This window comes from Callithrix jacchus, chromosome 17 (genome assembly GCF_049354715.1).
Source record: "Callithrix jacchus isolate 240 chromosome 17, calJac240_pri, whole genome shotgun sequence".
Lineage (NCBI taxonomy): Eukaryota > Metazoa > Chordata > Mammalia > Primates > Cebidae > Callithrix > Callithrix jacchus.
Window position 1 is genome coordinate 54,723,330 of NC_133518.1, and position 26,854 is coordinate 54,750,183.

The window sequence follows — 26,854 nt, forward strand, 5'->3', positions numbered from 1 at the left end:
CACCTGATGTCAGGAGTTCGAGACCAGCCTGGCTAACATGATGAAACCTCGTTTCTATTAAAAATATGAAAAAATTAGCCAGACGTGATGGCACATACCTGTAATCCTAGCTACTAGGGAGGCCGAGGCAGGCGAATTGCTGGAGCCTGGGAGGCAGAGGTTGCAGTGAGCCGAGATGGTGTCATTGCACTCCAGCTTGGGCAACAAGAGTGAAACTCTGTCTCAAAACAAACAAACAAACAAACAGCAACTAAAAACAAAAACAACGCTTTGGTTTGATGTGAAACTGTTACTGCTCCCAGATAAAACCATATGTTCATTCTCTTTGTCAATCTCCATTGTCATCCTGATGATTCCCAGAAGCTGCCACCAGAATGTTTCTTTCTGAAGTGGAGAATCTTGGAAAATTCATGGTTTTCTTGGGTACTCATAGTGCTCTGGGACTTACAGGACAGTCCAAATTGATGAGATCCTCTGCCCTGTGCATGCTTGTACCTGGCAGATAAGGACAACAAGGAATATTTGTATATATCCATACAGGATAAATCCCCATGTAACCTGGATTGTCACTATGTAGTCAGTACTGAGGCTGGCTTTATACCAGCGTACATATATAGTTGTGATTTTATTCATATTGTCAAGGAACCCAAAATCTAGTGGGATGGTATGATAAATACACACAAAATAATTGACTTCACCTTTAGATCAGGGCTTTTCGGGTTTACACCGTGTTTTCACATACAGTTTCATTTTATCCTTACAGCAGTTCCTGGGAGAAGCACATTGTGGCTGCAGCAAGGTAAGTCCCAAACTTGGATTTGTAGAAAGAGTTTGTATTAAACTAAAAGGAAATCTTCCTGACTTATGATTGTTCATTGGGTGGCTAAAGAGGTAAGTGTAGTCTCAGGAAAGCAAGAGAGGATTGTGACTATGTCTAAGACAGCTTAATACAATCAGTTACACAAGACATGATTTGAAGGGGGAAAAAAAGAGTGTTTATGAAATGTGTTCTTTTAACCGACCCCCACTCAGTGAATTATCACAATAGTGTTTAGTTTATAGGAGACAATACTTACTGCCTCTTCAATATTTACTGCTTCTAGTGAAAACATACCTCAAAGAGGGTGGAAGGCATCTAACAGTGTTAATATATCTGCCAATTTTTGAATGTTGGCAAAAGACTCAAAAAGTTTTAATACTCCATGTTGTCCAAGTGAAACCAACAATTTGCAACCCATGTTCTAGAACTGATGAGGAAGAAGACTTTCTGAAAGAAGACTAGCCAGTTTAGCAGATGTGCTGTTTTCTCTATAAAATATACTGATGAATATCCACATCTCTAAAATCATTTGACTGATAGTCCAGTCTCTTCTCTGCTCAGCACACAATTACATTATGTGCTTTCTTCCTAGAGTCAATTGAGTTCATTCCCAAACCTGCTTATGCTAGTTGTACTATTTTATAATTACATAGCAAAATAAAATACTAGGCCAACCAATTAAATAATAAGTACAAATAGTGAGCTCTTGCTTTTGTGAAAATTAAGTTCGATGTTATGAAAAAACTTGACAAAAGTGTTTTGATTAAAATCAAGTTGCAGGCTGGGTGTGGTGGCTTGTACCTATAATCCTAGCATTTTGGGAGGCCGAGGTGGGCGGATCACTTGAGCTCAGGAGTTTGAGACCAGCCTGGGCAACATGGCGAAACTCTGTCTCTACAAAAAAAAATGAAAATTAGCTGGGTGTGGTGGCTCATGCCTATGGTCCCAGGTACTTCAGAGGCTGAGGTTGGAGGATTGCTTGAGCCCAGGAGGTGGAGGTTGCAATGAGCCAAGATTGTGGTACTGCACTCCAGCCTGGGTGATAAAGTGAGACCCTCCCTCAAAAAATAAATACATATATAAAATGAAGTTGGTATTGAATAATAGGTAAGTGAGACAAAGGTGATTGTGCAAGAATTGCAAAAATTTGGAAGAATTCTGCTCTCAACTTGTTTCACAAGGGTTTTTATACTCTTGATCCACTTTAAAGAATTTCAGTAACAGGAAATTATAGATACTACCTTATGGGTGTGCTTTATGTAAGAGAAATGAGGTCAATTTTAAAGAAAAGGCCTTAGCCCTATATTTAAAAATTGGCAATTAAAGTACAGTTAAATGCTGCAGACTAGAATGTTAAATACATTCTTTTTTAATGATTTCCTCATTTTTTCCAGTTATCTTTTTTTAAATGTAGTTTTAAAAATTCTGTTGACAGGCCAGGTGTGACGGCTCATGCCTGTAATTGCAGCATTTTGGGAGGCTGAGGCGGGTGGATCACGAGGTCAGGAGATCGAGACCATCCTGGCCAACATGGTGAAACCCTGTCTCTACTAAAATGCAAAAACATTAGCCGGACGTGGTGGCACTTGACTGTAGTCCCAGCTACTCAGGATGCTGAGGCAGGGGAATTGCTTGAATCTGGGAGGCGGAGGTTGCAGTGAGCCGAGATCATGCCAATGCACTCCAGCCTGGCAACAAAGCAAGATTCTGTCTCAAGAATAAAAAAAAATTCTGTTGACAAACTACATTTCTCAATTTTGTTAGGCAAGGGGACTTGGACTGAACTACATCTGCATGGAACTTAGACAAATGAGAGACAAGGCTTCAAGAGAATAAAATGTTGGTGGTGTTCTCCAGGGCTGACTTGAATAACTGTCCGTTGGATCTCTCTCTAGTGGAGGGTATGGTTGTTTGAGTTCAATGACATCATAGATTGATGTCATTGACCATTATGTCATTGGCCACAATGCTTTGTGTGACCCCAGAAATACAGAGGTACTGACATCAGGTAGCACAGTAGGCAGCTGCACCAAGGGGATTTAATCATTCCTTATATGATACTTCAATAACTAACAACAATGAAAATTATCGATTATTGGGGTTTGTCATATGTGAGTTTAATTAATTGAATGCATTTAAATTGTATTTAATTCTTACAGCAAACTTACAAAGAAATTGAGGTTTGAAGATATGATGCAATTTGCCCAAGGTCATGTAACTAGTAAGTTGGAGAATCCAGTATTCAAATTCAGATTTAGCTTGGCTGCAAAGTACTTGCCGTTGGCCACCCTGAGCATGTATGTATCTCCCCATTATAGTAACCACCTGTTGAGTATAGTAACCATTTGTCTTCTGTTTGGCATAAGGCCAAATGCTTCAGATACATAAACACACTAACATATGTGATTATATTTCATTTAGTGCGTATAGGGTGTTCTAGAGCACTTTGACTATCCCTTGGTTATAGCTGGTTCTTTATTTGTTGGTTAGAATAGCAAGATGGAGATATATGAATTTGATCGTAGCCAATGAATTTTGTAAGTTATCAAATTTTAGAGAGACAATGTGATACAGGTCAAAAATGTGGTCTTTGTAGTAAGATTGCTCTGTTTGCATCTTGGCTTTGCCACTTTCTGGTGGAGTAGCCTTTTATAAATCGCATTACTTCTCTGGGCCTCAGCGCGCTTATCTGTGATAATGAGGATGATGGTATTTTCTTTGCAGAGTTCTTGTGGAAACAAGAGATGATACTTCTAAGGCCTAGCAAAGCTTTTGGAACGTTATAGGAACTCAATAAATAAAAATTTCGGCCAGGCACAGTGGCTCACACCTGTAATCCCAAACTTTGGGAGGCAGAGGTGAGTGGATCACTTGAGGTTTGGAGTTCAAGACCAGCCTAGCCAACATGGCAAAACCACATCTCTACTAAAAATACAAAAATTAGCTGAGCGTGGTGGTACATGCTGTAATGCCACCTCCTGGGGAGGCTGAGGCACAAGAATTGCTTGAACCCAAGAGGGAGAGGTTGTAGTGAGCCAAGGTCATGCTACTGCACTCGAGCCTGAGTGATGGAGTGAGACTCTGTCTTAAACAAATAAATAAATAAATGAAAAATTTAAATGTATAGTACATTGCATGGGTCATTGAGGGCATCAGAGAAATGGTAACCATTATGGTTGACTCCTGTGTTGTAATTGTTTGTTGATTCTTTCCCGGATTTGGTTGATTGATTCATTCATTCAATAAATATTTATTCAGCACCCACTGTTTGCAGGCACAGAGGTAAGTGGGACATAAAATAGTGTGATTAGGTGAACATGTTTTTGTCCTCAAGGAGTTTACATTCCAGTGAGGAAGACATAAAATAAACAAACAAATGTATTAATATATAAAATGTTGACAGTGCTGTAAGGAAACCCAGGATGTGCTGACATGGAAAAGTGGGTTGAGTAAGTGAACCCAACTGAAACAGGTGGTTGGAAAGCCTCCTCTGAGAAGGTGACATTTAAGCTAATATCCAAAGAATGGGAAGAGTGGGATCAGCTTCCCAGGAAGATGGGAGCCTGGAGGCCTGAGGACTGGAGAAGTGGCCTGTGTGGCTAGAGGATGAGGGTAAGGGAGCAGAAAGGAAAGTTGGAGACAGACAGGGACTAGATCTTGTGGGGCTTTCCAGGTCATGGTGAGAGGATAGGCTTTTACTCTGAGTGCCATGAAAATTCACTGGTGAATTTTAACAGGTATGTGGCATGATCAAAATGGTATTTTAACAAGATCATGTTGTTTGTTGTATCGAAAATGAATGGGAGCAGGGCAGGAATACAGCAAGGAAACCTGTCAGGAGTGGCTGTTTGTAGAGTTGTGCATGAGGAATGATGGTACGTTGGACTAGAATGTACCAGCAGAAGTGGAGAAGTAGATAACTCTTGAGTACATTTTAAGATTGTGCACAACTCAAGGGCAGGAACTGACTCAGATTTAGTTTGGGGTCACAATGAGTAGTGAGGTGCTTACATTGTGGCCATTCAGTAAGTGTTCTTGAAATTAGATAGTAGAAATTAGATATTCTATGATAAGACCAATTATCTATGCATATCATCTAAGCTTCCAGTATAACATAAACTTAACAGTGTGGGCTTGGAGCTTGGCAGACTCCCACTTACTGGTTGTGTAACTCTGTGTTTTAGTTTCTTCATGTTTAAAGTAAAGATATTTGTTGACAAAGATGAAATGACATGATGCACCTAAAATGCTTTAAAATATTCCTGGTATGCTGTAAAATGTTCTTCACCTTAACTGAAATTCAGGCAGTTCTCCCTTTCAGTACACACTAACTTGTAGCACCTGGGAGTACAAGTTGCTCATTTTCCCTTTTCCTATTTGCCATAGAGTCTAGGAGCATTTTATCAAAATCAGTCTCCTGTCAATTCTAAGTCATTGCTCCTCCTCCCTCATAAAAATAAGCAAGATAAACAAGTAAGAGAGTACTTCTCCTTTCTAGCAAATATCATTTGAACATAGAAACCTCTACTCTTCCTGGCCATTTCAGATTTTTCCTTATGAGGTACACACATATTTTATTACTTAACTCCTCTTTTCTTTTAATTGGTTTTGCTGAATAAAGCAGGCAATTTATGCTACATGGCTGGCTCCTTCCTGAAGATGCTCAAATAATTTATTTTGAGGGATCTAGCTTCTGTAATGTTAAAGCAACTGAATTATGAACCCTGCAATGATAATGATAAATATGGTTTATTGAGGCTAGTCTGTGCCAGGCACTTTACTAAACACTTTATATATCCTGTTTGATAACTTTACTTCAGTGATATGAGGTAGATATAGAGTTACCAGATATCCCTAAAAACTCAAAGCCAACATAAGAATTAAAGGTATGATTTCCATACATTGATTGAAGCATAATTGGAAAGAAACTGTAGGAAAGGGGGATGAAAAAAAATTAAACCAGTGGAGAGAATAGATTCCCAGAAGTAGCCCCATCCATGGATGGGAACTTTATATTCAATAGATCTGGCATTGCAGATTGCTGGGAAAAGATGGCGCATTCAATCACTGATGGAAAGAAAATCAGATGTCCATATGAAAAAAAATTGGTCCTACCTCACACTTTACCAATAATTAATTCTAGGTAAATCAAATAATTTGAGTGGGAAAAGCAAAACTTCACACAGTTTTGCTTTTAGAAGAAAATACAGAATAAAAACTTTTAGAAGAAAATACAGAAGAATATATGTCAGACCTCAGTGTAGGAAATAATTTCCTAAACAAAGAACAAAAAGTGAAAAACATGAAGGAAAGTATTGTCAAACTTAACTCTATTGAAATCAAGAACTGGTGTTTATTGAAAGCTGGCAGAAAGAATGTGAAAGATGGGCTATGATCTGGGAGAAGAAATTTGCAAAACATTTAACAAAGGAATTTTATCCAGAAAAAAAATATTATATAAACATAAATATATTGATATATATATTTATTTGTCTATTTATGCACCCAGGCTGGAGTGCAGTGTCATGATCTCGGCTCACTGCAACCTTCACCTCCTGGGTTCAAGCGATTCGCTTGCCTCAGCCTCCCAAGTAGCTGGAATTACAGGCGCCTGCCACTGCACTCGGCTAAATCTTTTTTGTATTTTTAATAGAGACAGGGTTTCACTAGGTTGGTCAGACTGATCTCAAACTTCTGACCTCAGGTGATCCACCCATCTTGGCTTCCCAAAGTGCTGGGATTATAAGCATGAGTCATTGTACTCAGCTTATAGTATATATTTTTCTACATGACACATAGATGCATTTTATAACACGTGCATGCATCACACACAACAAATATATTAAAAGTCAATAAGAAAAAATCAGTAGAAAAAATATACAAAGGGCACTGCACAGAAGAGAACCAAGGAGGTCCAACAAACAATAGGCAAACAGGCTGAAGTTCATTTATAATGAGAAAAATGCACATTAAACCAGAATGAGAGACTACTTTATAGCCCCAAAATTGATCATTTTTTTTCTCTTTCTTGAGATGGAATCTCGCTCTGTCACCCAGGCTAGAGTGCAGCGGTGTGATCTCAGCTCACTGTAACCTCCATCTCCCAGGTTCAGGTGATTCTCCTGTTTCAGCCTCCCCAGTAGGTGGACTTACGGCATGTAATACCACGCTCAGCTAATTTTTGTATTTTCAGTAGAGATGGGGTTTCACCATGTTGGCCAGGCTGGTCTTGAACCCCTGACCTCCAGTAATCTGTTGGCCTCAATCTCCCAAAGTGCTGGGATTACAAGTTTGAGCCACTGTGCCAAATTGATAAGGTATTTTTAAAAATGCTGGTGAAACTGTGGAATAACAGAAACTTTTATACACTGTTGGTGGGAGTACAAATTATTTCAACCACTTTTGAAAATAATTTGGCATTGTGTGGTCAAGTTGAGTATAGACATAAAATGTTCCATGAGCCAGCAATTCCTGCGGATGTGTGTGTATATGCACAAATGCATGCATGCACACACACCCCTTAGACCAACTCTTGCACACGTGCAACATGAGCTATGTACAAAAATGTTCATAATAACTTTTTTACAGTAACAAACCAATAAGAAACAATTTAAATGACTATTGATAGGAGAATGGATAATTTTTGCTATACTCCTTCAGTGAATACTTTGCTGTACTGAAAGTGAATGAACTTCAGCTATGTGTATCAATGTGAATGCATCTTTCAAACAAAATGCCTGGTGAAAAAAATCCTTACAGAAAATATATACAATGTAACATTTATATAAAGTACAAAGACAGGTAAAATGGAACCATTTGTTGTTTAAGGTGTGTGGTAAAAGTAATGGGATGATAAAACAAAATTACTTTTGGGAGAAGGAAAGGCAGGACAATGAGATAGAGGAGGAGCATAGAGGGAATTTCAAAAGAGCCGATAACATTATCTTTCTTGTATATGTCTGGGGGGTTCATATTGTTATTGTTAATACCTCATACATTTTATACATTTTTCTAAGTATGAAATGAGGAAGAAAAATGGAGATAAGAGATGAGAAGATGACTAGAATGAATGACTATATATGTAATAACCCAAAGAAGCAATATCTTTTGGAGATACCAGCCCAATATTCATTTTATCTTCTCTATAACCTTTTCTCATTACTTCTTTCCTCTACCAAAAACAAAAACAAGAAAATAAAAAAATAAATGATAATAAGGGTAGAATCAATCACTTAAGGAGCAAGCAAATAAAATACTGATCTGTAAAATCAAGATAACCAAATAGAAGATACCCTTCTGAAGGCTGAGGGAAATGTTCTGCCATGACATCGACTCTTCCAAGCCAGGTTGTATTAGGCCATTCTTGTGTTGCTATAAATAAATACTTGGGGCTATGTAATTTATAAAGAAACAAGATATATGTCTGGGGGCGGTGGCTGATGCCTGTAATTCCAGCACTTTGGGAGGCTGAGGCGGGGAGATCACTTGAGGCCAAGAGTTCGAGACCTGCCTGACCAACGCAGTGAAACCCTGTCTCTACTAAAAATACAAAAATTAGCTGGGCATGGTGTCACGTACCTGTAAGCTCAGCTACTTGGGATGCTGAGGCAGGAAAATCACTTGAGGCTGGTAGGTGGAGGTTGCAGTAAGCTGAGATCACATCACTGCACTCCAGCCTGGGTGACAGAGTGAGACTCTGTTTTCCCCATACCCCCACAAAAAATAAGAAACAAAGTTTAATTGGCTCGTGGTTCACAGGTTGTATAAGAAGCTTAGTACTGGCATCTCCTTGGCTTCTGGGAAGGCCTCAGGGAGTTTTACTCATGGCAGAAAGTGAAGTGGGAGCAGGCACTTCACATGACAATGACAGGAACAAGAGAGAGTGGCAGGGAGGGGAGATGCCACACTTTACAACAACTAGATCTCATGAAAAGTCACTCATGATCCCAGGACAACACCAAGCCATGAGGGATCTGCCCCCATGACCCAGACACCTCCCACCCAGCCCCACCTTCAGCACTGGGGATTATAATCCAACATGAGATTTGGGTGGGGACAAATATCCAAACTATATCACAGGTATACCCTGTACTGTTTGATGTGAACATCAGGTGGTGATAATCTGGTGAAATGTTATATAGAGAGAAGCCTTGGAGTCAGGGCCTTGAAGAGCTTGTTGTTTAACCCTCAGAGTAAGTGTTTTTGCTCAGAATAACTCAGAATAGCTGGCCACAAAGTCTGGAATCTCTCTGTGCATGCATGCAGATACCTATGCATTCATCCATCTATCCATCCTTTATCTTTCCTCCAGCATTCGTTGAGTTTGCCCTTTATGCCAGAGATAAGGAGGGGCTAGAGATGACAAAAAGAAAAGGCAGAACTAATCACATTGCAGGATGATGGTGTGAGATTGGAGTCAGGTCTCTAACAGAGTTTGGGGCATGAGGTCACAGGTGGTTAGCTCTGCCTGCTGAGAGGTAACAGACAGCTTCATCATGAGCCAGATGACTCTGTGCCCTGATGTGTCTTGGAAGATAAAGGAAAAGCTTTCAGACCTGAGGTCTTCAAATGTTTACGTTTTGCTTGTGGACCTCTAAAGGAAATCTGAAAAACTATGCATTGCTCACAGTTTTTTATGCTGACATCTAAGATTTTTTATCATAAGTTGAAGTAATTGTAAAGAAATTCTCTCTTATAACAAGTATTGACATTTCAAAACAAGCCCCTGATATTTTAAAAACGTTTCCAATGGAATCTATGTACTATAGTGTTTGATATCTATTTATCCTTTTAAAAAAAATACAAGAACAAGCTCTTCTTAATGTATTGACATTTTATATATCATTTAAGAAATGTTTCGAATGAAATCTATATACCAAGTGATATCATCATCTTTTTGGAAATAGCAGAACAAGCTCTTCTTAAATTTTACATCATTTTTTTTCTTCTCCTTGGATTTGTATTTCCATTCCTTTACTTTACAGAACTTTATCCTACGAAACATACCTTGTGTCATATTTCTCTGTAACAATGAGCAAGTGTATACACTCTATAAAGCTCTAAGTGTTAAGACATCTCTTCTGCATTGAGTCATTATGATGATTATTGGTAAACGATTGGTCAAAACAACATAAATACATATTTTGATGATTATGAAAAAATTTTTATTGGAAGTTTATCTCTTAGAGTTTTTTCTTTGCTCTCTCTCTTTTTTGACAATTATATTTATTGTTGACTATTATTGCTAGAATGAAATAGGATTCAGTGTCAATATTCACCTTATTTTTTCTTTTTTTAATTAGATATAAATGCTGAGACATTTTGTTCATATTTAAGCAGTAGAATTGGAAGTTTTGTTGTAGAAATATCATTAAGGCCCCATGTGGTGACTCACACCTATAATCCCAACACTCTGGAAGTCCAAAGCAGGTGGATCACCTGAGGTCAGGAGTTCGAGACCAGCCTTGCCAGCATGGTGAGGCCCTGTCTCTACAAAAAAATACAAAAATTAGCTGGGCATGGTGGCAGGCACCTGTAATCCCAGCTACTTGGGAGGCAGAGGCAGGGAGAATGGCTTGAACCCAGGGGGTGGAGGTCGTAGTGAGCTGAGTTGGTGCCACTGCACTCCAGCCTGGGTGAAAGAGCAAGACTCTATGTCCGAAAATAAAAATAAAAAGAAATGTCATTTAATGATTGAATTCTATTTTGAGTTAAAAAGCAAAAATTATTTAGTGATTATTCTCTTAAAATTATTTTTAAACAGCTGTTATTATATAATTCATATCTCTTGTTGACAGCAATGACTCAGTATCAGTTGACTTGTGAAAATATTTGCAACCAGTTATTAGAGTTAGTCACTTTCTCAACAATAACAATAGTAGACCTAAAAGAAAGAAGCTAAGCAAAATTACTATAGAGAGTTTATTTGGGCCAGGGTTGAAGACTGCAGCCCAGGACACACTTCCAGATTGCCTTGGAGAGTGCCCTAGGGAACATAGGAGAAGCTCAAGTTTTTAAAGAAAAAAGGAATAAATCAAGAGCGTGATTTGTTCCTGAATTCTTCAGGAATTCTAATTGGTTTACAGAAATAACATTTGTTAATGAATGGCTATACATTGTTGAACTACAGGATGTATGGCACGTTATGGTTACTTGGCATTAGTTAGTCTGGAGCCTGCATAGCAAATGGCTTCAAGAGGTAATTATCTAGCTCAAGGAGGAGTGAGACATGACTACTGTTAATATCTTCAGTGCCTCTCTGGGCCTGATAATTTAAAGGGGTTCACAACCCTCAGATAAAAAGTTTTGTTTTTTTTTCTCATACCAATATTTCAAATTGTTCCTTTGCTTAAAAACCTGGGGATGTTTTCACCCTGAGGCAACAACATGCCACGATAAGATTTAGGGTGGAAGAGAGAAGGGCCTTTCTTCTGCAAAGTGGGAAGAAATCCATTGTTAAAGGGGAATCTACAGCTTGACCTCACTGTTTCTTAGATTTTTAGGAAAGAGTACAAATAGGTTTTGAGGATCTGGAAGTTGATTTCCTTAAAACTACTCAAGATTCTACATGTAAAGTTTTCCAGCTTGTTGCTACTTTTAGTATGGTGTGTGGGCCAGCAACATTGGCACACCTGGGACTGTTAGAAATGCCCCCAGCCCAGTCCTCCTGAAGCTGAATCTGCAAAATCCCAGAGCGATTCACAAGCTCATGAAAGTCCAGATTGCTGCCATTTCCTTCCCCTCAAAACTTTGTAGTGCACACATTGGCTATTATACAGGTTCCTTCCCAGTGTAGGCAGTCATTTACATACCTCTTTAGTAATCTCTGCTCATGCTTTTGACATTGGTTCTCCAAGAAGTAACCTGGTTTAGCTTCCAGCAGTCTGTGAGGCCTACTGGGCTGGGCTTTCTGACTCTGCAAATAATTTAAACACTGCTTAGGATGGTCCCTGAGGAACCCTCAGTAAGTGGTAGCTGATAGTTATCATTTTCTTCTCACTAATGGTCAGATTTGGGTAAGCGATCCTTTTTCCTACTTGAGTGTCACTCGAGCCTGTGATTTTGAATTACTGGATTCTAAGACTGGCAAGACCTGTGTGTGTCATGGAGAGGTTTCCTCCTATCATCCCATTAAACATTGTGACCTTGTCATTAGGAGAGCTATAAATAGAAGACATTTTTTTTAAGGAAAATAAAAGCCTATTCAAACAGCATCAAAAGCTGCTGGTTCTAGCAACAAGAAAATGGCTGATTGTATTTTTTGAAATGTCTCTGCCTTTCCCTGTATTTTTGCTGTGTTGACAGTTGTGCCATCCAGGCTTGACCTAGCCCTCAGCCCTCCCTCTTGGTTCTGCATTCACTTTTTGTGTATGTGGGATTCCAGATCTGTAAACAAGGGGGCCGGGTGCCAAAGCCTCCCTCTTGGGTGCAAACACCCAAGTGTCAGTGGTGTTTGGAAGCAGAGGAACAGTCCATGGGAGGAAGCATTCCCCAACATTATTCTCTCTTTGTGCCCCCAGCAGAAGTCCTGCAGTGTCCTGGGAAGAACAAGGATGCTCAGAGTTCAAATCCTGCCTTGTTACCTAAACTCCCTCGACTTCTGTGTCTCTGTCTCTAAAATGGCCATCAACTCAAATGGCTATGGGAAAATTAAATGAGACTGAGCACCTGTGTAGATAAATGGATGCTCTAAAAAAGTGATTTTCCTCCTCCTTTCAAACAAACAGACAGTGCTATGTAAAATCAATGCTTTATAAAATCATAGGATCTTAGGCTGGGGAATATTCTTTAAAATCATGACATTTGCTGTAGAAGAAACTAGAGGGAAAAAAATGAACCTACACTGATGAGCCAAGTTTCAGATTTTATAGTAGTGCCTGTGCACTAATGATAATTTAAGATGATGGTGTCCAGGAAGGGACCCATTTCTCTACAGCTGATCAGCCACAGATCAGTGCTATGAGTTATAGAACTAGAAAGGCAGAACATGAATAGACAGAGAAATAACACATAGAGCAGAAGGAGCACAATACTGAGAGTCCTTGAATGCACTTTATTTGCTACTTTGAACAGCAAAATTATGCGTTAATGTCAGTGGTTCACAAAACTTGGTCCCTGACCAGCATCATCAGCATCACCTGGGAACTTGTTAGAAATGCAAATTCTCTGGCCTTACCCCAGACCTGCTGAATCAGAAACCCTGGGAGTGAGGCCAGCAATTAGTGTTTTAAGCAAGCTTTGCATGTGATTCAGATGAAAGCTGGAGTTCGGGAATTACTGGTTTACATTTTAACAGCTTACAACCATCTTTTCCAATGCAAAGCAAAGTGGAATCACAAATGTCTTAGAATTTTAAATTCCTTACCTCCTTGACATATACTGTGAAAATTCCCAGATATTATTGTCTTCTGATTCTTATAGTGATAAGCATGAGCACAGTCACCAGGCAGAACTTCCTCAGTTGCCCTGGGTGGCTGTTGTCTAATCATGAAGCAGTAATATAAGAGAAGGATTCTGAAAATTAACTAAATGAATCTGCTGTCACTTTGGGTCTTTAGAAATACCTTTCCTAGGCTGGGTGCAGTGGCTCATGCCTGTAATCCCAGCCCTTTGGGAGGCTGAGGCAAGAGATGACTTGAGACCAGAAGTTTGAGACCAGCCTGAGCAACACAGTGAGACCCCATCTCTTAAAAAAAAAAACCCACAACTATCTTTCCTCTAGAGTTACAATATATTTATAACATTATAACAAATTATATACAAATCACTGTTTTTATTTCCATACCTTCACAATTCTATCTCTAGAAGCAGTTACACCAAAGCCCTGTGTTGTCTGGATGTGTGATGACAGACTCTCTGCGCCCCTCTGAAGGGTGTCATCACTCAGGCCCAACTTCTGCTTATTTTGAATTTCCCGTTTGATGGTTAAAAGTCAAAGAGAAAGCCAGAAATTAAAAGCCTGTACCACAGTCTCTTATTCATATTCTCTGTCATCACTGGTTGTTTATGTGTCTGCCTCAACCTCCCAGATTGGGGCTCATTAGGGGCAAGAGTTATTTGTCTCATTCCCCTTCTACAAAATAGGCTTCCAGTAGATGTTCATGAGCAGGACTGACACTGAAGCCAGCAAGGCTGAGCGGCTCATGGAAGGCTGGGGAGCTCTTCTGAGCATCCACAGATACTTCCTCCTACTCACTTTATTATATCCTCTCTGTTTATTGGGTGATTGTTTATTATTTACTTTATTTCCACGTGGCATTCTCTAGATACTTTGTAAGTGACTGACTGTGTTCGTCAACGAAACTTTGCAGAAGTCAGGCTTTGTAAATATAGTGGAAGAAAGGAGATTCACAGCTAAACGCTTCCTAATGAGGACACTGCGAACATGTTATTTTCAACATTCAACTCCTAAGTTTGAATAATTCATGAAAAAAAATCTGTTGAACTAAAGTGACTGGGCTATTTTAATGAAAGTAGAGATTTGGAATGTTTTAGAGCTGGAGATCAACACCCTCAGTGTTCATGAGAGAAGTGAAGGCAGGGAGAGGAAATGACCAGCCCACAACTCAGTGAGTTAATGAGCTCAGGTCTTCTGTGTCCCGTGCCCTCAAGGTCACACAGTGGCTAGTGGCCAATCTGAAACGAGAACTCAGGCTTTGAGATGCACACACCCAGTTCTTTCCATGGAGGCACCACAACTTGTCACAGGGATACCAGAGAGTAGGCAGGCCGAAGTTCCCTCTCTCCTGCACTGCTGGGTCACAGAAGACACAGGGAGATCATGTTTCCTTTCCTTTTCCATCCTCAATGATCAAGCCCAGTTGCTTTCTGCTCTGGCTGCACAGTAGACCCCCTGGGGAGCTTCTGAAAAATTTTGATGCTCAAAATCCACCCCAGGTCAATTAAACCAGTCTGGTGGCGGGCCCAGGCTTCAGTGTTTTAAAGCCCCCTAGGTGGTTCCAACCTGCAGCTAAGTTTGAGAAACATGAGTCTAGCCCTTCCCTCTCGTTTCTCCTATTTTCTTGATGGCCAGGCAGCATCCTTTCCTTGCTCCCTCTGTTCCCTTTTTGCTAATCCTCAGGAGAGGTTTTCTGTTTTTTTTTTTGACAGAGTCTCACTCTGTCGCCCAGGCTAGAGTACAGTGGCACAATCCTGGCTCACTGCATCCTCCATCTCCCGGGTTCAAACAATTCTTCTGCCTCAGCCTCCTGAGTAACTGGGACTACAGGTGCATGCCACCACGCCAGGCTAATTTTTGTAATTTTAGTAGAGACGGGTTTCACCGTATTGGCCAGCCTGGTCTCGAACTCCTGACCTTGTGATCTGCCCGCCTCAGCCTCCCAAAGTGGTGGGATTACAGGCGTGAGCTACCTGGCCTAATCCTCAAGTTTTAACATTGCAGTCACATGGTTAAGTTCAGGCTGCTGCCAATCCAAGCCATTTAAGACATTAGCCAAAAGCTTAGCTTTGCGATCCCCTTCTGATCTACTCCTCTCTCTGTCTCAGCTCGGCTGTGTCTTTGCTTCCTTCACCACTGCCCTCCTCAACTCCCACCCAGGCCTCACTCTCCCAGGAGTGGTTACCATTTGTAGCCTTTCTATCAAAGCCTCCCTCTTCCTTGGCTTCAGTCCCAGACGACTGTGAGGCTGGACTCTAGGAACTGGGAGTTCAGACTGGATGGAAAGCTTTGGGGATGCTGCTCCTATGATTATTGGTCCCAGAGGAATAATTCTTCCAGCAGCTCTTCTTTTTTTCTTGCTGGCTAAGTGTGTGGGTGTGCAGCAGGCATTTGCTAGGGAACGTGGGCAAAAAATAAAACTTTTCAAGCTTCAATTCTGCAGACAGATTGAGAGGCCTCCCAACAGTTCAGAATTGCTGAATCTGGCTCCATCCACCCACTTACCCCGCAGGAAGTGGTAGATCGAGTTCGATGTGTTTTGATTTGTTAACAGTGGCCTAGCTTATGGGAGTTTAACTCATAAGGGTGGTGCTTTAAAATAAACTATAAAATAAACAAATAATTATTGAATATCCATTGCATGCAGGGCACTGTGCTAGAAACTGATTAAACCCAAATTGAAGGTCACCTCTGCTGAAGGTATTTTATGGGCAATAGAAGGAGACAGGAAGAGAGGGGAATAGGAATAGGAAGAAAATTAAAAGCCATAAAAGCAAAAAGGGTTAGGGGTAGAAGGATGACAGCTGTGTGTTTGACTTCCCAGGACTTAAAGTCCTGAACTATTTGTCCAGTCCATTCTCACCAACCATATTGGAGCCACCATATTGTTTTAATCTTGCCATTTGACCTCCAAGGTATTTTGGGGGCCCCTCAGAGAGCTTAGCAAACATTATCCTAAGACAGCTGCAGCTTCTTTCTCAATCCATCTCCATCTCCCTCTGCCTGTGTGTCTTTTTGTCACTTTCTAACTCCCACACTTTATCTCCCTTGCTATCTCTTAGATACGTAACTTTTTTTCATGAATACATAAAGAAAGAAATCCAAGCTCTCAGCCATTTATCGAACTAATAATGAATATTATTGGTAGAAATGACCAACACAAATTAACAGCTAAAACTACATATAGGAAAAAAAATGGTTATTGATGGAAAATTGCCTGAAGAGTCAAATCTTCTTGACAAAATGTAGACGTCCAGATAGGATCAAGAAAAATTGGATTTGGTAGAAATGATGGCCATGAAGTAAAATCCTTGAAGGCAGATGTTATAATTGGTAAACTTTGACATGGACAAAAACTTGATAATGAATCAAATTTTGTTGTAAAATTTAAAAAGAGGCAGGAGATTGCTTGAGGCTAGGAGTTCAAAACCAGCCTGGACAATACAGTGAGACTCCATCTCTATTGAAAAAAAAAAAAAGAGGCTGGGCATGGTAATTTATGCCTGTAATCCCAGTACTTTGGGAGTCCGAGGGGGGCAGATCACTTGAGGTTAGGAGTTCAAGACCAGCCTGGTCAACATGGTGAAACCCCGTCTCTACTACTAAAAAAAAAAAAAAAAAATTAACCGGGCGTGGTGGCAGGTGCCTGTGTTCCAAGCTACTTGGGAGGCTGAGGCAGGAGAATCACTTAAACCTAGGAGGCAGAAGTTGCAGTGAGCCGAGATTGCACCACTGCACTCCAGCCTGGACAACAGAGCAAAACTCTGTCTCAAAAATAATAATAATAATAATTGATGCCAATGAAAATAACATCAATAAACTATATATAAAATGATAAAAACTGGAAACTGTGATGTATGAAAAATTGATCGTTGAATTTCATTACTAATGACATTTGTTCTAGAGACACACTTTCTTGATGTAAGTCTGTCAACGTTGGCATAATTCTGATGAGAATATAGTGAGATTTCTACTGCGGTAGCAATAACAGTGAAAAATATCATGACCCCATAGGGGCTGCCTGATGAACAGGCAGCAAGGTGAAAGCTCCAACAGGGTGGGGCTTAGGAATCTGTATTTCTTTTAAAAAATCAAAAACAAAAAAAAACCCTCCATCTTTTGAACTATAATGTAAACGAACCAATTAGTAACAAAATGTTTGGGGAATAACCAGAAAAATTTGAACATTGACAGAATGCTGGAGAGTATTACTCCACTATTATTATTATAAGCACAATGATGGTATTGTGGTCATATATTTTTATAGTCCTGTTATGGACTGAATTGTATGCCTCCAAAATTCACATGTTGAAGCCTTAACCTCCATTGTGACTGTATTAGAAGAAGGACCTTTAAAGAGGTAACTGGGGTAAATGAGGACCTAATCTAGTAGGAATGGGGTGGGGTCCTAACTAATAGGACTGGTGTCCTTATAGGAATAAGAGCCATGGGGTGGGGCACTAGCATAAAGAAAAGGCTAAGTGGGGGACACAGTGAAAAGGTGGCCATCTGCAAGCCAAGAGAGAGGCCTCAGGAGATACTAACCCTGCCAGCACCTTCATCTGGACTTGTAGCCTCTAAAAGTGAGAGGAAAAAAATGTCTATTGCTTTAGCCACCCAGCCTATGGCATTTGTTATGGAAGCATTAGCAAACTAAAATGAATCCATATATATTAGAGATACCCACTGAATTACTTAGGAGTGGAATAATATGATGTCTAAAATTTTGCTTTACAATACTCCAGAAATAAAAATTGAGGATAGCAGATGGACAAAACAAGACTAGCTAAGGTTGACAGTTATTGGAGCTGGGTAACAAGCACTTGGAGGTACAGTGTGCTATTCTGTTCTGTGGACTGTTTGAAAATCTCCAAGGCCATGCACGGTGGCTCACGCCTGTAATCCCAGCACTTTGGGAGGCCGAGGTGGGCGGATCACCTGAGGTTGGGAGTTTGATACCAGACTGACCAACATGGAGAAACCCCATCTCTCCTAAAAATACAAAAATTAGCTAGGCATGGTGGCACATGCCTATAGTCCCAGCTACTTGGGAGGCTGAGGAAGGAGAATCGCTTGAACCCAGAAGATGGAAGTTGCAGTGAGCAGAGATTGTGCCACTGCACTCCAGTCTGCTCGACAGGAGCAAGACTCCAACTCAAAAAAAAAAAATCCAAATAAGTTTTTAAAAATTGACAGTGATAATTGTACAGGTTATTTTTATGTATATTCAAGTAGATAATTACAAGAAAAGGTTTCCCATAATCTTGCATTCTTATCTGTGCTGCTGTGGCCTGGAATAAAATGTGTTACAAATGTGTATTTATAAATAAAACATTAACTAAATATAATAAGGGAAAAGGATAAAAATGCCGACTGCAGACAGTGGAACTGTGGGCAAGGGGCAAGCAGTCTGAGAAGGAGGAATCAGCATTTATTGAGTGCCTTGTCCATACCAGGTGCTTTATAGACATTGTCTTTGGATACTCACATAGGTCTATGAAGTAGACTTACCATTTCAGTCCTTTCAGAACATTTTAATATGAAGAAACTAAGGCCCAGGGAGGATGAATGAATTCCTGAGATCCCATATTAGGAAGTGGCTGAGCTGAGATTTTAATCCTGTCTGCTTCCAAAACTTGCATTCTTTTCTCTATTAAAACTTACATACCTTTTCCCTAGATATCGTGAAATACCAGATCATAAAGGACAGAGGAATCCTGAAGAGGATAAAATCATGGAGAGATGGGGCCAGTTAACATTACCAAAGGAGCTGGGCTTGGAGGTAAGTCCTGGAGGTGGAGAAGAGACAAGCAAGCAATCTAGGAGTAGGGAGGGATGGCAAAGATGCAGAAACTTGGTAGCAGGTGGAGAACAGGGTAAGAATGAGAGGCCACCACTGCAGGCTCATATTTCTTGAATGAAAGGGTAGACCAGATGATCTTTCAAATCTAAAATTCTGTCAACCCTCATCTGGGCCTCTCCACTACGATGTTCCACCTTCATCTCCAGTTCTACATTTTTAAAACTAGATTCATTACTTTCTCTCTTCCCCACCTGAATCAATTTCCTCCTGGCTTCCCTCACCTGCTGATAGAGTTATTTTCCCACCTATGTTTAACACCTGTAATCTTTACCAATCTTGTCCAGGCCCAAGTCTTGGGACAGCACTGGTAAACGGATTCTTTGCTCAAAACTCCAGGAGCTCCCCTATCTGTCACTGGAATACCTAAGCCATATTCTGACCTCAGAGCCTTTGCACTGGCAGTTCTTTCTACCCAGAAGGCTCTTCTGCTAGATATTCATCCTAATGTCCTTTAAGACTTTACTGAATGTCACCATCTCAATGAGATCTTCCTTGACCACCTGTTTTAAGTTGCAACTACCTCCGTCTTCCCCTGCTGCATGACTAATCTCCCATACCGATATATTTTTTCCCTGAGCACTTTTTTTTAACACGCTATTTGTTTTTCTTTTCTCTTAAAAATTGTGTATCTCCCTTCATTAGAATAGAAGTCAGACAAGGGCAGGGCTTTTTGTCCAATTTGTTCACTTTCCTAACCCTAAAAATGAACAACAATGGCTGGGCACATAGAAATTTCTCAATGAATGAATGAATTCGTGTTTTATAAACGAAGTACAGCACAACAAATAAAGACATAGAAAAGTGCTGGGAAACAAAAAGGGCTGTCAATTCCACCCACTTGGGAATGGCAGGAAAAATTTCACATGAGTTAACAATTGAGCTGAGATTTAAAGGTAAGTGGGCAAGGCAGATGGGGTAGGTGAATAATGGTCCCCAAAGAGATCAAGTCCTAATCCCTGGGGAGCCTGGGGTTATATGGTGTATTAGTCCATTCTCATGCTGCTATAAGGACATAGTGAAGACTGGGTAAGTTATAAAGAAAAGAGGTTAATTGACTCATAATTCCACAGGGCTGGGGAGACCTCAGGAAATGTTACAATTGTGACAGAAGGGGAAGCAAACGCGTCTTTCTTCACATGGTGGCAAGAGCGAGAAATTAGAGTTGAGCGAAGGAGGAAGCCCCTTATACCATCAGATCTCGTGAGAACTCACTCACTATCATGAGAACACTATGGGGGAAATTCAATTGTCTCCACCTGGTCCTGACCTTGACATGTGGGGATTATTACAATTCAAGATGAGATTTTGGGCAGGGACACAGCCAACCATATAATATGGCAAAAGAGACTTAACAGATGTGACTAAGCTAATTATTTTGAGATGGAAAGATTATTCTGTTTTATCCAGCTGGACCATAAATGCAGTAACAAGTATTCTTATAAGGGAGAGACAAAGGTAGGTTTAGCAGCAGCAGCATAAGCAGAAGTTGATGTGACAGTGGAGCAAGATGCTGTGCTGCTTCTGGCTTTAAAGATGGATGAAGGAGTCGTGAGCCAAGGAATGCAAAGAATGTATGTGGCTCTAGAAGCTGGAAAAGGCAAGGAAACAGATTCTTCCCTCCAGCTTGTGGAGGGAGCACAGCCCTGCTGACGCCTTGATTTCAGCTCAGTAAAACTGATTTTGGATTCTGACCTCCAGGACTGCAAGAGAATAAATGTGTATTGTTTTAAGCCACCAAGTTTGTGGTAATTTGTTACAGCAGCCATTAAAAACTAATACAGCAGGCGAGGGCATCCTATTAAGAGGGAATAGTATGTACAAATTATGAAAGTGACAGCACTTTCAAGAATCCCTTGGGAAACTTAATGTACCAGGGTTAAGCAGTAAGGAGTGGAGAAAGATGGGGTTGGGGACGTGGCAGGGGCTAGATTGTGAAGGGCCTTGTATGACATGCAGAGGAGTTGGGTGGTATCCTATTGGTGTAGAAGAATGTAATGACATTTAGTCCTGAATGACATATTCCTGGCTGCAGGGAGTGCTGCTGGTAGATGGCCCTTACTTGCAATTCTCTTTTGGGATTTCTCTTTTATGCATGTAGCTGTCTATCCCAAGATCATACTAGCTTCCTGGGACAACCAGTCATTGGTCTACACAGAAGTATACTCTGTCAATTCACTCCAATTCAGAAGAACCCCAGAGGGACATCCCAACTTCAGAGCTTCCCAGGAGGTTAGCTAAAGCTTTGTTGTGATGACTTTGGAGCTCAACTTCCTGCTTCCTTCTTTCCCTTCTACAGGTATTAATCTCAAGAGCCCTCCCTAATGAATACCCTGCATGCTAGTCTCTGTCTCATTCGGCCTCCCTGGGAACTCATCTTGCCAATGGGAGTGAAGTGGTCTTTAAGTAAGAGAATGAGAGGTAAGATTGGATTGGGTGGTGATAACTCAGATCAGTGTGAGGATGCGCTAGGCTGGGGAAAGACTGGAGGAGAGATCAGTTAGGAAACGAGCAAGATTCCAGGTAAAAGATGATGAAGTCTTGGATAAGGGTAGAGGCAAAAGCAACTCTATGCATGGCCGCCAGCTTTCCTGTGACCAGCCTCATGGAGCCTAATCCATAACATATTAGCTAAAAGAAGTTCTTCCTCATAGGCAGCACAAGTGAAAATAGACAAATCAGATTACATCAAAGTAAAAAGCTTCTGCACAGCAAAAGAAAAAATCAACAGGGTGAAGAGACAACCTATGAAGTGGGTGAAAATTGCAAACCCATCTGATAAAGGATTAATATCCAAAGTATATTAGGAGCCCAAACAACTCACTTGCAAGAAAACAACCTGATTTTAAAAATGAGTAAAGGACCTGAATAGACATTTCTCAAAAGAAGACATACAAGTGGCCAATAGGTATATGAAAAAAATGCCCCGTATCACTAATCATCAGAGAAATGCCGATTAAAACCAAAATGAGCATCACCTTATACCTGTTAGAATGGCTATTATCAAAGACAAAAGATGTTGGTGGGATGTGGAGAAAAATAATTGCATGCTGTTGGTGAAAATTTATACTAGTACAGCTGTTATGGAAAACAGTATAGAGGTTCCTCAGACAATTAAAAATAGGACCACCAGGCCAGAGTGGTGGCTCACGCCTGTAATCCCAGCACTTTGGGAGGTCGAGGTGGGCAGATCATGAGGTCAAGAGATCGAGACCATCCTGGCCAACATGGTGAAACCCTGTCTCTACTAAAGATACAAAAATCAGCTTGGCATGATGGCATGCACTTGTATTCCCAGCTACTCAGGAGGCTGAGGCAGGAAAATCTCTTGAACCTGGGAGGCAGAGGTTGCAGTGAGTCGAGATCGCACCACTGCACTCCAGCCTGGTGACAGAGCAAGACTTCATCTCAAAAAAAAAAAAAAAAGACTACAATATGATTCAGCAATCCCACTACTGGGTATGTGTTCAAAGGACATGATATCAGTATGTTGAAAAGATATCTGCACTCTCATGTTAACTGCAGTGCTGTTTATAATAGCCAGACATGGAAACAACCTAAGGGTCCATCAATGGATAAATGGATATAGAAAATGTGATTGTATTTATGAGGAAGGCATGTTGAAAGCTGAGATGGGTCAATAGCTAAGCCTCTTACGCCAGTTAGTCAATTTGTAAATGCAAAGGAAAGGTTCTTGAAGGAAATTACAAGTACCTTACTGTTGATATAGAGAACGTTTGAGTGGTCTGGATAGAAAATCAAATAGCTACAACATTCCCTTAAGTCAAAGCCTAATCCAGAGCAAAATCCTAAGTTTCCTCAATTTTATGAAGGCTGAAAGTGGTGAGAAAGGTGCAGAAGGAAAGTTGAAATCTGGTAGTGGTTGGTTTATAAAGTTTAAGGAAAGAAGCCATCTCCATATCATAACAGTGCAAGGTGAAGCAGCAAGTGCTGATGTAAAAGCTGCGGCACGTTATCAAAAAAATCAAGCTAAGATAATTGATAAAATTGGCTACACTAAATAATTGATTTTTAATGTAGACAAACAGACTTCTATCGGAAAAAGATGCCGTCAAGGACTTTCATAGCTAGAGAGAAGTCAATGCCGGCCTTCAAAGTTTCAAAAGATAGGCTGACTCTCTTACTAGGGACTAATGTAGCTGATGACTTTACCTTTGACACCAATGCTTATTTCCCATTCCAAAAATCCAAGGATCCTTAAGAATCATGCTAAATCTACCCTGCCTGTGCTCAATAAATGGAACAGCGAAGTCTGAATGATGGCACATCTGTTTACAGCATGGTTTACTAAATATTTTAAGCCCACTGTTGAGACCTACTGTGCAGAAAAAAAGATTCCTTTCAAGATACTAATGCTCAATGACAATATACCTGGGCACCCAAGAACTCTTATGGAAGTGTACAAGATGATTAACGTTGTTTTCAGGCCTACTAACGTGACATTTATTCTCTAGCCCAAGAATCAAGAAGTAGTTTGGACTTTCAAGTCTTATTATTTAAGGAATACTTTTAGTGAGGCTATAGCTACCATAGATAATGATTCCTTTGATAGATCTGGGCAAAGGAAATTAAGAACTTCCCTGAAAGAATTCACCATACTAGATGCCATTAAGAACAGTTGTGATTGATTGGAGGAAGTCAAAATATCAGCATTAACAAGAGTTTGGAAGAAGTTGATCCCCCTCATGAATGATTCTGAGGTGTTTAAGATTTCAGTGGAGGAAGTAACTGCAGATGTGGTAGAAATACTAAGAGAACTGGAATTAAAGGTGGAACCTGAATATGTGTCTGAATTCCTGCAATCTCATGATAAAATGTTAATGGATGAGGAGTTACTTCTCATGGATGGTCAAAGAAAGTGATTTCTACTGACACAACATTTATTCTCCAAACGTTGTGTCTCTCCAAAAGGCATTGCATTATGATATGTGCCCTCTTCGGGGGTGGCAGAGGAAGCAAAGAAAAGAAGTTCTGTCTCCTTACTGAGTTGTGAGTGGATACTCCTAGTGAATATGCTGTGAACATTGTTGCAGTGACAACGAAGGGTTTAAAATATTACATAAACATAGTTGATACATCAGCAACAGGACTTGAGAGCATTAACTCCAAATTTGAAAGAATTTCTGCTGTGGGTAAATTGCTATCAAACAGTATCATATGCTACAGAGAAATCTTTCATAAAATGAAGAGTCCATGGATGTGACAAACTTCACTGTTGTCTTATTTTGAGAAATTACCACAGCCAGCCCAACCTTCAGCAACTACCTCCCAGATCCAGTCATCAGCCATTAACATGGAGGCAAGGCTTCACCAGCAAAAAGATTACAACTCGATAAAGGCTTAGATGATTGGTAGCATGTTTTTAGCAATAAATTACTTTTAAGTTAAGCTATACACTTTTTTAGACATAATGTTATTGCACATTTACTAGACTATGGTATAACAAATGCATAGTGTAAACATAACTTTTATATGCACTGGGAAAATAACAAATTTGTATGACTCACTTTATTGTGATATTTGCTTTAATACTGGACTTGAACCTGCAGTATTTCCAGGGAATACCTGTATTCTTAAAAACCCCTGACAGTAGATTTTAAGTGTTCTCACCACAAAAAATGAAAAATATGGGAGGTAGTACATTTGTTAATTAGCTCAATTTAGCCAGTCCACAATTTATACATATTTCAAAACATCATCTTGTACAAAATAAATATATAAAGTTTTTACTTGGTAATTTGAAAATAATTTTAAAAAGAAGTCCTTCTTTATTATGGCCTGAGTCTTTTCATTTTGTCCCTCATTTCTAATCCACCTTTCTGGAACATGTCTACTTTCTTACCAAAAATATCTTCTCTGTTTCCCTGGTGAACAATCAGCTTCAACAAGCAGCAGGTGTGATCAACATTCTTCTCAGAGCAAGAAACCTACCATACTGGGAAGTGTTCTTCTTTCCATTTCTTTTTGAATATCTCCAATGTTAGAGAGCTCATTATCTTACAAGGCTGTGTATTCTCATTGACATGGCTTGGCTTTGTCCCTACCCAAATCTCATCTTGAATTGTAGTTCCCATAATCCCTATGTGTCATGGAGGGACCAGGTGAGATGTAATTGAACCATGGGGGTGGTTACCCCCATGCTGCTGTTCTTAAGGTAGTGAGTGGGTTCTCACAAGATCTACTGGTTTTGTAAGGGGCTTTTCCCTCTTCACTCAGCACTTCTTCCTGCTATCATGTGAAGAACATGTTTGCTTCCCCTTCTACCATGATTGTAGGTTTTCTAAGGCCTCCCCAGCCTAGTAGAACTATGAGTCAATTAAACCTCTTTCCTTGTAAATTACCCAGTCTCGGGCAGTTCTCTATAGCAGCGTGAGAATGAACTAATACACTCAGTCTCAGTTGAGAGCCTTATACCAAACCTGAAACTGCTTGTAGCTTTCGCTTGGTTCTAGTTATGAGACATATCATCAGTATGGAACAATGTGTTTAGAAGTCCTAGTTTTGGAGTCAAACAGAAATTAGTTCAAATCCAGATTCTGCTACTTAAAGTGACCTTGGTCCTTTTATGTCAACTAGTTTGCTCAACTGTAAAATGGGGACAAAAATAGAATCTCCCTCATAAAGTTACTGTTTAAAAAAAGAGGCCGGGCGCGGTGGCTCAAGCCTGTAATCCCAGCACTTTGGGAGGCCAAGGCGGGTGGATCACGAGGTCAAGAGATCGAGACCATCCTGGTCAACATGGTGAAACCCCGTCTCTACTAAACATACAAAAAAATTAGCTGGGCGTGGTGGCGCATGCCTGTAATCCCAGCTACTCAGGAGGCTGAGGCAGGAGAATTGCCTGAACCCGGGAGGCGGAGGTTGCGGTGAGCCGAGGTCGTGCCATTGCACTCCAGCCTGGGTAACAAGAGCGAAACTCTGTCTCAAAAAAAAAAAAAAAGAATATTTTGGCCAGGTGCAGTGTCTCACGCCTGTAATCCCAGCACTTTGGGAGGCCGAGCCCAGCAGATCACGAGGTCAGGAGTTCAAGACCAGCCTGGCCAACATTTCTACTAAAAATAAAAAAATTAGCCAGGTGTGATGGTGCACACCTGTAATCCCAGCTACTCAGGAGGCTGAGCCAGAAGAATTGCTTGAACCTGGGAAGCAGAGGTTGCAGTAAGTGGAGATGGCACCACTGCACTCCAGCCTGGATAAAAGAGTGAGACTCCATCTTGGAAAACAAAAGAAAAAGGAACAATTTTAAAGCATGATACCTGGCACATTGTAAATGCTTAATAAGTAGTCGATATTATTATGGATGTTAGATGTCAATTGAATATGTCTCTCCAAAAGGCATTGCATTATGATATGTGCCCTCTTCAGGGTGACAGGGGAAGCAGAGAAAAGAAGTTTGTCTCCTTACCAAGTTGTGAGTGGATACACACCTGACCTCTTTGAACAAAATGCATGTTAAGCACAGTAATGGTGTGTAGACTCTCATGCAGGATAGGAGGAAGCTATAATCAGCGTGTCTCCCATGGCTTATATCTGCCTACTTAGGAGGAAAAAGAATTTGTTTTCCATTTACCAAACAGCAGCTCTGCATAATAAGAAGGGATTGATTTTCTCAGCATTCCATTAGCTCTGAGTCTTTCAAGAGAGTATAATGCATTCCAGTGGGGGAGATGAATTGCGTCATCAGGGAGCTGGAACGGGACCTGGAGAGGAATCAGGCTGGGGTATCAGCTTTCAAAGGGAATAATCTCACTCTTCT

General features: G+C 40.4%; 1 protein-coding gene across 1 annotated transcript in view; it reads left to right on the forward strand.

The window, feature by feature from the left end:
* LOC108588860 (uncharacterized) overlaps positions 1-26,854 on the forward strand; it is a 102,463-nt gene that overhangs the window by 51,685 nt on the left and 23,924 nt on the right. Inside the window, exons 4-6 of the mRNA XM_078354567.1 lie at positions 764-799; positions 18,897-18,999; positions 21,377-21,498. Coding sequence (XP_078210693.1) covers positions 764-799; positions 18,897-18,999; positions 21,377-21,421 — 184 coding nt within the window. The 3' untranslated portion in view covers positions 21,422-21,498. The remainder of the gene's footprint in view (positions 1-763; positions 800-18,896; positions 19,000-21,376; positions 21,499-26,854) is intronic.